At 33.2% G+C, this 14,516-nt stretch overlaps 1 protein-coding gene across 1 annotated transcript in view; it reads right to left on the bottom strand.

Annotated features, from left to right (window-relative positions):
- Positions 1-7,413: 7,413 nt before the first annotated feature.
- LOC100746105 (lachesin) overlaps positions 7,414-14,516 on the bottom strand; it is a 29,309-nt gene continuing 22,206 nt past the window's right edge. Inside the window, exons 6-7 of the mRNA XM_024368499.2 lie at positions 13,792-13,959; positions 7,414-11,620 (exon numbers count right to left, since the gene is read on the bottom strand). Of these exons, the coding sequence (XP_024224267.2) occupies positions 11,325-11,620; positions 13,792-13,959 (464 nt within the window). The 3' untranslated portion in view covers positions 7,414-11,324. The remainder of the gene's footprint in view (positions 11,621-13,791; positions 13,960-14,516) is intronic.

The raw sequence follows: 14,516 nt of genomic DNA, 5'->3' as shown, positions 1-14,516 counted from the left end.
TCATCCATTTGTTACAAAATTATAATCGAAATTAACAATTACCAATTTTTCGCTCCGTTACCTTCATACTTCAACTGCTTTTTTACAATTTTCCCATCATATTGCAGGTAAAAAAATTGTGTTTTTATAATTCCTTGGAATCCTAGAATGATGTCCTATAAATATTTTTGGTGCCTGAGCTGCACAAAAATTGATCACCTTCTATTATCCTTCTTTCCCTTACATTCGACTAGCAGTCGTAACGTAATTGTAACCTAATTAGGTGAATACAGCAAGAAGACAAAAGGAAAGAGGTAACGAAATAATCTATATCGTACAGCTTCATATGGGACATACGAAGTATGTCTCTATCTTTATTTCTTCCTGATACTGACTACAATATATGTATTCACAAATATTTACAGGATTCCCTTGCATCATTCTACATCTTTTATACAGAGTTCTGCATTCGTCGATAATTTTTGCCAATTTCCTGGAGAGAAATCGGCCATTACGACACGAGTGGATATATAAAATTATCGCACACACCTAATATACATACATTGCACTATCAAACTAATAAGAAACCGTACGCTTGCTTGTTTCATTTATACAATCAATTATGTATCTCTTGTTTCCTTTTTTCGCTGACAAATTAAAGGATCAGTTATAATTATACGGCCATTATACCTAACAAATGTCATTAATCGGGCATTATTCACGGAATAAATGTTACGGTATAAAGTAATCGAATCTTCATTATCATACCCTATGAAAATTGCGATTGACTTAATTGTTACGTTCGATAAACAGATATCGAGTACAGATAGATACATATCCGAATATTACGTTCATTCTCAGTCAACGGATAGCAAAATACCTGTAATTTCAACGGTCCCAACAAATTATCAATTGCTTCATCTCATACAGTAATTTAATTACTCTACTGCCCGGATTATCAAAATCCTATCAATTTCTTTTTCTTTACCAATAAAAATTTTGTTTACGATCTCTGCAACGTTCGCCATCCGTGCAACTTAATCATTACATACGTAATTTCATTGCATCCCATTTCACAAGCGAAACACGAAACAAAGAAAAGTAAATACATACCCTCATTTGCTTCGCGTGTACTTACATACGTATATAAAATTATGCATTTTGTTGGAAAAGAAACTGGAACAAACTGGGGGAAAGAACTCGGACAATATTTAAATACCTCTTTCACTGGGAAGTGTACATAACTATATTCGTCGGGAAGAAAACTCTTCAATATCACGAATGTTTGAACACTGAAAATGTTTTTGCCATCGATGATTTACATTAACTTTATTTTCTTCCTTAAATACATTCGTTCGCTGCATTTATCGTCATATTCGTTATATAGAAAAATGTTAATACATGGAAGCCATGGATTTGCAACGTTCGTCGCGTCGCATCAAGTATTCTCTTTTCTTTTAGCAATAAGTTTCGAAACAACAACTAAAGAAAAATAAGAAAAATTAAACAGAGAGAAGAGACAGAAACCTATGTGTTAACACTAACCTTACCAGGGCCGGTCAAATGACCAGTTTCAAAATTTAAATTAAAATTGCACATTCATTGTTATTTCTTTCTTATGTAAATACTTATATCAACAAAAATTGAAAAATTGATTAATCAGCTAATATAGGAATTTACATGAAGTTAGACGAACAAAAGAAGTAACCATGAATGTGCAATTTTTAATTAAATTTTGAAGTTGGTCATTTGACTGGGCCTGGTAAGGTTGGTATTAACCAACGAGATACTTGTACAATTCTAGTCGCGCAAAAATTCGCTTCAGACTTCGTAGTCATAAAATAACTTCTCTCTTTCTCTCTCTCTTTCTTTCTTTCTTCTTCGTAAAGATTTTTCCTTTTGTGGGAAAACTAAGGACAAATCCCGCGGCAGGCAACGGGGCCTATTGCAATTAAATTTATAGTCCTCTCTAATATGCGTAAGTACGAATTCGCTGTCGTGCCTATAGATAATCCAACAACTGACCAATTAAATATTTCGAAGGAATGGAGAAAATAATAATCAATATAAAAAATAATCAATTGACTGCGATAATGTACATACGACAGATTCTTGTCTAGTGTTATAATCGGAGAAAACGTTTTAAAGCGTCAGCTTTCAGAGATCATCCAGAGTTGACTATGATGTATAAATAATCCCCCTTGACACGGGTTAGACATTACAGATGCCAAGGACGATTCAAAGATCCGGCTCGTGTACTTGTGCATATGTATATGTTACAGGCAAAGATTATTCCAGTATGTATCATACAAAAAGGCTTTCTCCCGATATGTAGTCGGAGAGTCAGATAAGCCCACTTTATGCCAAATTTCGCAAGATTTATCACCATGGTTATCAACGTTTGTTTAACTTATAATACTTGTCGATGTCTTTGGAAAACAAATTTCCTTACATTCTTTTAGGTTCGTAAGTCTTTGAAGGCGCTAATAGTAAAAAATTTCATTGATTCGATGTATGTATTATGAATTCAAATTATTATTATTATTTTTTTTTATTGTTGTAATTTACGTTATTTTGCATATATAAATAAATCAAAGCTGATTAAGAACCTTCGCGCGAAGGTACATACAAATTATATTTTGTATTAAAAGTATCGATTCTAGAACCCATGTTGATTAAACATTTTTTGTGTTTCTTGATGAATACTTGAATCACTTAAACTTCTTGAACTCTTTTTAGACCCTTAGACTCTCAAACTTCTTAGACTTTTTAGACTTACAAACAGTAAAACTAATAGTTTGAATAAAAGTGAAATTCGATTAAGGAATAAAACTCGATTGAACAGAGGCTACTGGGTAATCGATGTCGGTTAGTCTTTATCGATGAAGAAATTCGGATACTGGATCCTCTGATTGTTCGTATTATTTTTTCCTATAACATACATTCTGTTGCTCGTTTGTTTGTTCGCATGCAAACTGCAGAACTACAACGACTTCTATAAATTATATGTACATTCATCTAAATAGAATTTTATTTAATGCAAATTATTCCTCACATGTGCAACATAAACTTATTCTTTGCCCTCTTCTGTTTCTTTACAAAATTCCTTGTTATCGTTTTACTTTTAGTTTAATCATGCAAAATTCACTTACGCGTGTATATTGTCTTCTTTTACAAGAGAATCCAAAAGTAGAGACAGAGCGTGAATGGTCAGACATGAGAATCACTCGATAATCACCTAGAGATACATACAAGTGTTGCTTCGATATGCTACGAGACATTCTTAAAAATAAATACTTACATACGTTCGATCTTTCTTTGTAGACGCTTATAATTACAGAAAAATAAGTCTTCTACGTTTGTAATTGTCGAAGGAAAGATATGTTTAGGAAGATATGTTGGAGTTTAAGCGTGAGTGTAGTTAAAGTGTACGCTCATTGGTAAACGTATGCATTTATTATTTGCATGTAGCGGAGAAACACATGAGAAAACACATGTTTTACATATAGATAGGATGGTTATACTCGCTTTTAGCGCACTGTGTCATGATAAAAAATGCAACACCATGATAAAAGCGAATATTTTTTACAGATACATACGATAAATACAGGTTTTAAGATTAAATAACTTTTCAATAATTTTCTTGGTAATATGATCCAAGTATCATTTTATTTTAATTAATTGTAACATGTTGTCAGAAAATGTAATATATTGTGTATATTCGTTGATGATTTGATTAGTGCATACGTCCACTATGCATCTTTCACTTTAACTATGTGTGTGTATATAAACATAGGAAAGTATAGATGAACGTTGAAAGTGACAGTCCTAATTTCAATACCTAAATAGCAGTAGTGTTGATTTGATTTTTTTGCCTTATTCAAATCATTGGTTGACAGGCGCCAGCGACATGCCAACCAAAGTGGCAAGCTACGAAAATTCCATTCAAGATTATTGTCCTAGGACGGTAAGGGTGAAGAATGTATTGTAATTGTCTCCCTGATCGATAATAGGCATTTATCTTGGTTAACATCGTATTGAACTTCCGTAAACTATTTTGAAGTTATTTACAATTAGGAAATATTGGAGAGGTAGAGATTGAATTTGACAACATTGAGAAACACACTCTTAAAAACACACTATTAAGTAAATGTTGAGAAATTGGTTTAAGTAAATAAATCATTGAAACTCTGTGCAGAAATCTCAAGAAATGATTAAACTGTTGCTCTTTGGCGTACTTTTTAATTATAACATCTATTAGGTATAAAAGGTTTGTACCTTATTTTGTACATAATTCCACGTTTCAATTTATTCGACTTTTACTAATTGTAATAAAAACGAAGATAGACAATATTTGAAAGGAACGTGCAAAATGTAAGTTTTCTTAAATCGAGTGGCAAACAAATCATTCACTCTGGGCGAGCACAGAGACTGTATTTAGGAGCTCTACCTAGAAATATTGTCCTCGATAACAAAAAATCGTCTAAAAATACGTGAACATAACGTCCAGCTTTAAAATATTACGAGCTTCATGTTAATTTCGAGTTTCGAATGAAAAGAAATTTTTTTCACGAAATACATTTACTAAGAAATTATTATTCCCAATTGTTTCATGAATTTCATGAATTTCTTTTTTACGCTATTACATTCGATACAGTAAATCTATCGAATAGAAACCAAACTTCATTTCACTCGATTGACTATTATTTTTTAACGAAAGTAACCGGAAATTCGCAAAAACAAACCTCAACTATTTCATATACTTAACACAAGTTAAAGTCCAAAACAAATTTCTAAATGACAAAGCAGGGCACCGTCTTCAGTATTTGCTAAGTGAGTAGACAACGACTTGAGGCGAATTTTATAGAACTTTAAAGATCATCGACCAACCTGTCTGAAAATCTACGAAACCCCCTTTGGAAAGAAAAGGTTTGCACTAGGATAACCATGAACATCCTTGGACACAGGCGAAAGAAAATAAATTGTTAATCGAACGAAAGTAATCGAGAATCCTCTAGGACTACTGGGATCAACGTCGATGATTTTCAGCGGGCTGTGATATCCTGTTGACGACGTGCAATGGTGTACAGGCTCGTTCGATGGGCCATATTTCACAAGGCCATTATGCCGGCTCGGGGTAATAATACCGCACAATTACCGTGGATCTCGAGTTCTCGAAAGAAAGGAAATAAAATCAGCATAAAGTGAGCCACCAAATGGTGCCGGCAGACCTTTAATGAAAGTACCAGTGGCGGAGGAGAAGGCATAAGGAATAGCGGCGCGAAAACCGGGGTAAAGAAGAAGGGGCCGGCCCTTAAATTAATTCGCGATGAATTACGTCCGCACCAGCTGTTCGGACAGTTGTGTTTATTTATGAAGGAACTAAGATCTTCCTCGCGTAGTCCTTAAAGCCGGATTCCGCCTATATAATTCCCTGCGATGACCGAATTCTTTCTCTTCCTTTTAGTCGACACGCCGCGCCACGTTAGCTTTCTTGATGGCTGAACTCATAAACTTGGGGAATTCTTGGGCAGCCTGCAGGGAAATGTATCGTGCAGAAGAACATAGGATAAGGAACTTCCCATTGATGTTACGTTAACATAGAATAGTTTAGAAATGATAATATTTAGAAGATATACCTAGGTGGATTTTTCGGAAATACAGTACCGGTTAACAATTTTGAATCATTTTGTTTTGAATCATTCAATTGTAAAATTTACATGCGTGATATTATACCATTATTACGGAAGAACAATGAACAATGAGTAATAAAAAATATGTTTGATTAACATTGAAAACAAAGCAATTGTTAAAATATTTAGCCTACTTTCGAGTTGTATCAGTCATAAATCCAATAAATATGGTGCGTGTTAACGAGAACAATCCACTTTTACGAATCGTGTCATTACTTTTCCAAAACGCGATATTGCAATGATATAAATTATAAAACAAATCAATTATTAAATGATTTATAAACAAAAGAAGTCAACAAAACAGAATAATAAGTAAATTACGAAAAAATAGCGTTTAAAGAATCAAAAGGGATTATCATGTAAATTTTTAGTCTCATTTGGTAGCTCAGTAAGTTGAAAGTCGTCTCTAACGATATTATGATACTGATTGTGAAATCCTTTTTGAGTACTATCATTTTCTCCTTTACACGGCAATTCATTTTATCTATCTTCAACTTCAAGAAGTAACAGTTTAGTAATATATTTATTTATAATTTAATATAACATTCTTCTTAGAAATGACATTTATAACTACAACAACAACAACAAATAAACAAACGATAAATTATCACTTTTTATAAAATAACACAAAAAAATCAAACAATGTATGACATATAATACTTGTAACATGGAACAAAAGTCAATTAACGTACCAATAATTTCTAAATTTCTCAGTCTCACCCTATAGTTATCATCCTAGCTGTTAAATGGTAAAAAAGGAAAATTTTTTTAGCGCGATATCATGCAAGTACATATGCATATTATAGTATTAGGAAGCAAAGCGTGTATCATTGCATCTTTTCAATCATGCTCAAATTGTTGTGTAAAAGTGTTCTTAGCCTACTTGTAACCCCTGGTAACGTTTCGATGTTAGCCATGAACCATTTGATTTGAGGGCTTGGGAACTTCTTTAAATCTTCAAGACGTTGCCTTTAAAAGAAAAAAACGCTTAAACGTTCTAAAAAAATAAATCACTCTAGCGATAGAAATAGCACAGTAGAGAAATACCTACGCAACCTCTCAACGAAGAAATGCTAGCAGCAGTCGCTAATTTAATAGTTCTCGAGGTTCGACAACCAAAAAATCTGGAGGACATTCATCTATTTAGTAACTGTCGTGTCAGAAGCGTCCGATGACGCGAAGTCATAATCAGACGTTAAACTCGTCACGCTTTAATCCCCGATTACACGATTTTCAGCTAGCTGTACAAGTTCTCTTCCTTCCTACTCTCATTCTTCTTCCTGCTGATACGAAGGGATTAAACCGAACTTTCCCCGTCGATAAATAACAATTAACGAGAGGAAACACAAAAGAAAACGCTATCAACGGTCGAAAATATATACAAAAATATCACGAATATCATTCTTTTTCACGCTCATTTACCGTTGCCGCCTGTTTCCATTCAACCAAAATCCTTCAGAAAAAGCAGGATTCGCACATTTACAGAAAACACAACACACTCGCTATGTCTCTTCATCTAGAGTTTAGAAGGAATGAACAAACAAACGGGATCCTCGATGAGGGATCGTGCGATCTGTATGAATATAGAAAAGGATTGTTGTCGTCTGTAAACTTTTTTATTAGAAATATGCGAAAGCATATATGCATTGTTAGAAGGAGAGAAATTATTGTTCCAAAGGATTATTTTGTAAATGGATCTACGTTATATACGATAACAAAGTTCAGAAAACCTTTCCAAATGAAAATTTTCATTTTAACTTGCACATACTCATACCTTTCCATTCATCTTTTTGATATGAAAGTTTGCGATACGATTAAACAGTGAATTGGTTCCGAACCGGTTCTATTGACTCGTGATTAATCTATTTACAAAGTTTATGGCAGATGGAAGAGCTCGACTTTAATTCGAAAGATAAAAAAAAAAGAAAATAAAAGATTATTGTAAGTATTGATGGAAAAATCAATTAGTTACGAAAAAGTAAATGTTTTGGTTTTTACCAAAGACGATTACGTGGGAAGACAAATGTACAACAACACTACCTAATCGTAACTATTCACATAAATACTGCACTACCTAAAATAATGTCATTATCCAGTGTATCATATTCCGAAAAGACGTATACGTTTATTTCTAAACGAAGATATAATAACGTTAAATTGACGTAGGTAAATCAACAGATTGCACGTATCTAATCAAGGTTCGACCTGTCGTTCGTGAGCGAGTGTGTGTACATATAGATACACGTATATACGCGATGCCTAAAATCACTTGGTCCGACCGAAGGAATCCGTCCGTTAATTAAAGCATCCGGCTTGGCCAAGATGTTTGATACTCAACGCATAAGAAGCTACCGCCGACAGTGATTAAAAACGGGATATACCCTATTAATACTTGCTGCTTACGAGGTCTACTTACATATACAGATAACTTAGTTACCCTGACGTGTCAATATGCACACACATGTACACGTGCAAGCTTGCGTGTGTATGATACATAGATACGTGTACAAGCATATATACATGCATATAACGCAAATTTATTGCCGTTGAAACTGACATAAGAAGCACACACCTGGCAGTTTGTTTTGCGAATATAACGTATGTGTATCATATGTGTATGCGTGTCTATATGTTGCCAGGATTGTAGATTTTATCTTCTTCTACCCTTCCTTGCTTTGTTTCCTCTTAAATTTCTTATTCTTACATCGTCGTTTCAAACCTTTTCTACTTTGCTAGCTTATTATCATCTTCAAAATTAACAGAATCATGTCTTTTCATAGCTTTTAGATCAGTCATTATTATCGTATAAATTTAATCAGAGCGTAGAATGACAAGGATTGATAATGGTGGTCACGATGAATCTTTAAATTACTCACGATTAAAGTTGTTAAAGTATCAAGATTTTCACAAAGTGTATCGAATTTAAATCAGATGAATTTCTAGAAAACTAATTAGTTAGAAAACTAAACTTTTACACGACTTTTGTGTATTAATTTGATAAGGGAACAGGGATTTGTAGGAAAGAAATTTTTACCTATTAAAAATATCAAATTCTACGAACTAAAAATATTCCAGAAAAATAAATTTTTATGAAATTTTTCGTGTAGGTATGAAACGAGGATAGAACTTTTATATATCCAATAGTTTTATTGAACATTCGCGATGCAATCGTATCGTGTATTTATGTGTAGCATTCCCTATGGCAGACCTTATAAAAGACTTAAAGTCTTACTTTTTTCTCAACGAGTAAACGAAACAGAATACATATCGATACGAATAATCAAATCGATGCAAACAACATATTCGCATATATCTGTATGTATGATCTTGTTAATATAAATATTTTATCCAGTTTGTTTTCACTCAAAGTAAAGCTATAACATCTCGTTTCATTATACGCTTCCAAATCACGTGTCTCCTTTTCTCTGTTACTTACCTATGTAATACATACATACATATGTGAAACATACTTATATGCTCAAGTTAGATTGTCCACATTTGCATTTATCTCGGACTGTCTACAATTTAGGGTGTAGCTACTTTAATTTCATTCTTTAAGAACGACGACGATCTTAAAAAGCAGAATGCAAGCCATGTTTATAGTACAGAACACATTATACCACTCACGTAAAAATACAAGTTCCGTGGTCCGTTCGTAGACTTCTAGTCACGTAAAAGTTAAGCGATATTTTATAATAGGAAATATCTTTTCTCAATTTCACGAATCTTTCTTTATAGGAGATATATCTTCAGAAATTTTCAAGTACCAAAAACAAGAAAATTTTAGGTTTTTCTCTAAAATGTAAATCACGGATTTCACGGATTTCATCTGCACGTATTAAAGCGTCATTTTTTGAATAACAGTCTTCATTTCGCAGCACTTTGGGATACTTAGACTTATTTATTTGAATTTGTATGAATAAAATATTTAATTGCAAAAAAAGAATAAACTAAAGGAAACTACCCCTTTCAATCTTAGGATACGAAACATATCATTTCATATTAAAGTTTACTTACATAGAAGTGACTATTGATTACAGAAATATTAGAGCATAGTCCAATTATGGACATATTTAAGAAATAATTTATCAGTTATCAATTAAAATAAAACGTTTAATGGTGGTTTCATATCCCAAAGTCTTTAGGATTTTCTAATACCATCATAAAACTATTAAATTGCTCTTATAATTAATTACAAAAGATGTTTTCAAACAAATAGGTGGCTACTAGAATTATCTGCTACTCCCACAAAACACGTCTATTGTAAAAGGAGATACTATACAGTATGAATCTCATGACAGAAATGTCATGGGACATAAAGCACATTATATATGTATATGCACATTTTGATGAATTTATAGGTGTTCCGTCACACCCGATTTTTATGATTTTTTAATATTTTAGAGGAATCAACATTTTAAACATTTTTTTCCTATACATATAACCGTCGATCTGACATAGTTTACGAGACATTCGCAAACAACTGCAGGTACCACTACAATTTCTACCTATAATAGTGTGTCTATCGCAACGATGCATAAGTTGCCGGCCACCGTCCGCTTATCTTCTGTTTATGAACGAGGAATAGCAAGGTTAAAGGCCTTGTGTACAACATGCATATGCAACGCTGCAAGAAATGTTTTGTTATAACTTATAACTCAATTAAAAGTGAATATCGTCAATGTATTACGTATAGGTTCGCGTGAATTAGTAACGATTGTTTTATTTCATAAAATAGTATCAATTATTCACTTGCCTATTACTATTATAATTAATTTGTTATTATTTCACGCAAGCGTTGTCCGGCCATCTCCCAATGACCAGATTAAAAAAAACTAAACCAGATCAAAACCTAAATCCAATAAATTGATAATATTCATTTTTAAGTGAAATATTATAGACACTTCTTGCAGCCTCACATATGCAGTTGTGCACAAGGCCTTTAAGCTCGCCCGACTTCCGTATATAAACAGAAGATACACGACCGGCAACCAATGCTGCCACGGATGCATAACTATAGGCAGAAATACATCGTAGTAGTATCTACAGATTTTTGCTAGGAAACTATAAATATAAATATCTCAGAAACTAAACGAGACCGATGGTTACATTATAGGGAAAAATTTTCAAAATATTGAACTTTACAACATATTAAAAAATCGATAAAATCGGAGAGGACAAAACGATTCTACAAGTTCACCCACATTTTTTTTATAATTTGAGCATTAAATTCAAAATTATTAATTGTTCGATGAATAAAACTTACGCTACTACTGATATCTCCTTTTCTTTATAGGACATTTCTTTCGAAGATACTTAATATAAATTCGTTTAATGTCTTGAAAGGTTTTTCATTCAAATCTCCCAATTTCAAAATCCTGTTCCTATACGTTGCAATGCGTACAATCTCATTTTAATCCAAATCCTTCCCTCGCTTCACCGATTCGCCAAAATCAATTCATTTTTGCTCTTTTATCATTAAAATTACAATGTAAGAATAAGTCACTGAGGAAAGTGAATACGTGCTTGGTCTGCACAAAATTAATGTAAAATAAAGCGCATCGTACATCAATCCTTTCTTACATTATTAATATATCAATATATCTATATCTAATAACAGCAGATTTTCCAAACCTTTATCTGCCTGTCTATTCACTGACATCTCTCACAAGCAATGATCAGCATTAGAATGATGAGGAGATCAGAGGCTCGTCGACGATGATTTGCGTTAGAATTGGCGCTGATTGTTGGCCTCTTCTTACCGATTCTTACGGTCGGCACTGGAGTTGCAACCGATGGATATCCTACGTGTCCACTGATCGTATTGTCTACGGATAGAGGTTTGTTCTCCATTTTCTCGATTTCTGCCGAACCATAGACAGTCTCATCCTCTTCATCGTAAAAAGATGGCCGAGCAACTGTTTGAGTTTTTGTAGGCCCTGAAATTTCTGAAATAAATACCAGAAAAGGCATTTAATTTTAGTTACATTTTTTAGAAGATAATATTGAAAGGAAAAAATTGTTCTAATCTCCTTTAAATTTTATCAAATTGTAAGAGCTTACAATTCTTAGAATGAAAAATTCTGGTACATTTTTAAAAATAATGTATACACTGAAAAATTGTCTAGAAGGAATAAATGGAATAAGATTTAACTTTCCTCGAATGATAAATTTATGCTTTCAACTTTTACCATGCCTTTTCTTCCACATTTAAACTCATACAAAAAAATCATTCAAATATTATTGTTATTTACGACAGTCAATAACAGGGCTTTGATATTTTTATTATTAATATTTCTAATACTTGATGTACGTAGAAAGATTACAGCAAATTTTTCCTTTGACGTGATCAATAACTGAAGAATTAGGTATTGAACTTGGTTCTTATCTTTCCATCGGAGATTTTGTACGTGATGATAAAAATACATCGAATTGTCGTTATTTAGAGATACCTATTTCATCGACAAAAATAACTTTAATAAGAAATCAATAATTTTCATGGGGAAATTAAGAACAAGGTCGATGTAAAGTGTGATCGTGGATAAACAAAATATTTTTGTAGTTGATTAATTACAGAGAAAACCAAAATTTTGGGAAGGGCTGGCAAGAAGAAGAAAACATTTCGACTAGATGAAATTCTTAACAAACTTTGACTAATCAAAGTTCTAGTCATACTTTTCGTGACATACATCATAGTTTTCTCGTTTACCTTCCCTTTTGCAGCCTGTATGGTAAAATCGCTAGCATCTTTCACAAGGTAAGGAATTAGTTTACATGAAAGATTTCTCCCAAAATTATCTTCTTATGTACAAAAAGTTGGTAACGATTTTGACAGTTGTCAAAAGTGATACTTTCCCTTAGAATAGGAAGAGAGAGGAGAGAAAATATTTTCGACGCATTAAGAATGGTGGCAGTGAATAATCGACGATGCTCTCACGAGAAAGAAGAATGTGCACACTGCAGTACGCTGTGTGATAAGTAAAGTAGTAGGTAAATCCCTGCGTCAGGGAACAACATTGATTTCTAAAACGCGAGAGGCTCTCGTGACGATTTACGGAGGACACGAGCGTGTGACCGAAGTGAATCAAAGTGCACGGGCTGCTCGTGATTCCCCTGAGTCTGACTCTGACCCGATTGGGAAATCCTCAGGATCGTATGCGAGAAGATAAGGATTGACCGAAAGAAGCCGAATGCTGCCAGGGGGTAAATCCTCTGGAGGATTCCGTGACAAAGTGAGGATGCCTGTAAACGCGAGCGTGTTTGAAACGTGCGAAACACTTTCTTATTTCCATCACACCGCGATCAGTCTTTTATCTAATATGCAACCCAGCAAGAATAATTTCCACTCGGATATTCCGCAAAGATTCGTTAACCCCTCGCTTAGGCTGCTGTTATCAGCCGTGAAATAACATCAGAACGGAGACAAATTTCCGATATTCAGCGCAACAACTATCAACCAGTTAAACCCTACTTTGCTTGATACTTAACGATTCTTTCAGCTGGTTTTGTTAAGTGCGACGCTATTTGAATGCAGCTAATCATTCATCTTTTCTCGTTACTTAGTATCAGTCCGACGACCACAATTACCGTCGTCGTGTCGTTAATTTTCGATTCGGCGTATCTTTTAAATTTTTCTTGCAGTGTAAAGTGAAGCCTAATGACAATAATGAAAATACATTTACTTTTATATATGTGTGTAATACAGTAGCTACATTTCATGATCTATCAGAGATAGAACTATCACCAAAGAGAATACGAAAATCATGCAAAAAAGGATCGAGTCACGACAAGTGCTATAATTTAAAAAAAGGCATTTCTGCACATTAGCGCATTTTTATTAATTTATTTTGTTAGGTTAAAAATTTGGGACCAATAGTTCAAAGAAATACAAGTAAATAAAAGCAAATGTAAAAGAAGCAAAGAAACAACGACTAAAAAGAAAACGATAAGAGAATAACACGATACATATAAATAGAATATGAATATTTTGTTAAAAATCTTTTTTCTGATGAAAACAGAATGTTAATCTTAAGAAAACCAGGAATAAACAATTTTAATGTGACTATAGCTATTTATAAAATTGATAGGAAGTAGATATGTAATTCCAGGTTATACTTACCATACAATCGAATACTGCTCTCGACGTCACCAAGAGAATTTTTGGCTACACACTTGTAAGTACCCACGTTGTCTTTTTGTAAATTGCGAATTGTTAACACCATCCGGACCTCAAATTTTGATTTTTCGATCATCTGCACGTCATGTTGTTGACTCGATATTATCATCGCTATGCAAACAAATTTTATATTATTTTTATTCAGAATATACATATATTTACTCATAACAAACGTATCGTGATCATATTGTATGAATATTGACAGAAATCTGCAGATTTTCACTCGTTATATATATATATATATAATGAGTGAATATATTTTCTGAAAAACAAAGCCTCAAACGAAAAATTTTTATTCTATATTTTCGACTTCTTTTTTCGCGTAGAATCACCCCCTTTCCGCTTGTACCATCAGTTATCAACCACCATTATATATATATATATATATGCTTATATACAATAAGGTAATTAATTATATTATATTATTATATTTAACAATAAAATATAAATACGACAATAAGAATAGGATAATTCTTGCAATCCTTCGTAACAGAGATTGTTGTCACACACAACCAAAGCGATATCATGCACTATAGTTTGTCTACTTATGCATTCCCCGAATTATTGTTGGTTCTTTATCGTTCTACGTCATCTACACCGAAATCGATTCTGACGATTAATTTGGTTTGCTATATAGATCATTATCAGAAAAGACTGCAAGAATACCA

This window comes from Bombus impatiens, unplaced genomic scaffold (genome assembly GCF_000188095.3).
Source record: "Bombus impatiens unplaced genomic scaffold, BIMP_2.2 scf_0460, whole genome shotgun sequence".
Lineage (NCBI taxonomy): Eukaryota > Metazoa > Arthropoda > Insecta > Hymenoptera > Apidae > Bombus > Bombus impatiens.
This window is presented reverse-complemented; position numbering and strand designations above follow the sequence as displayed.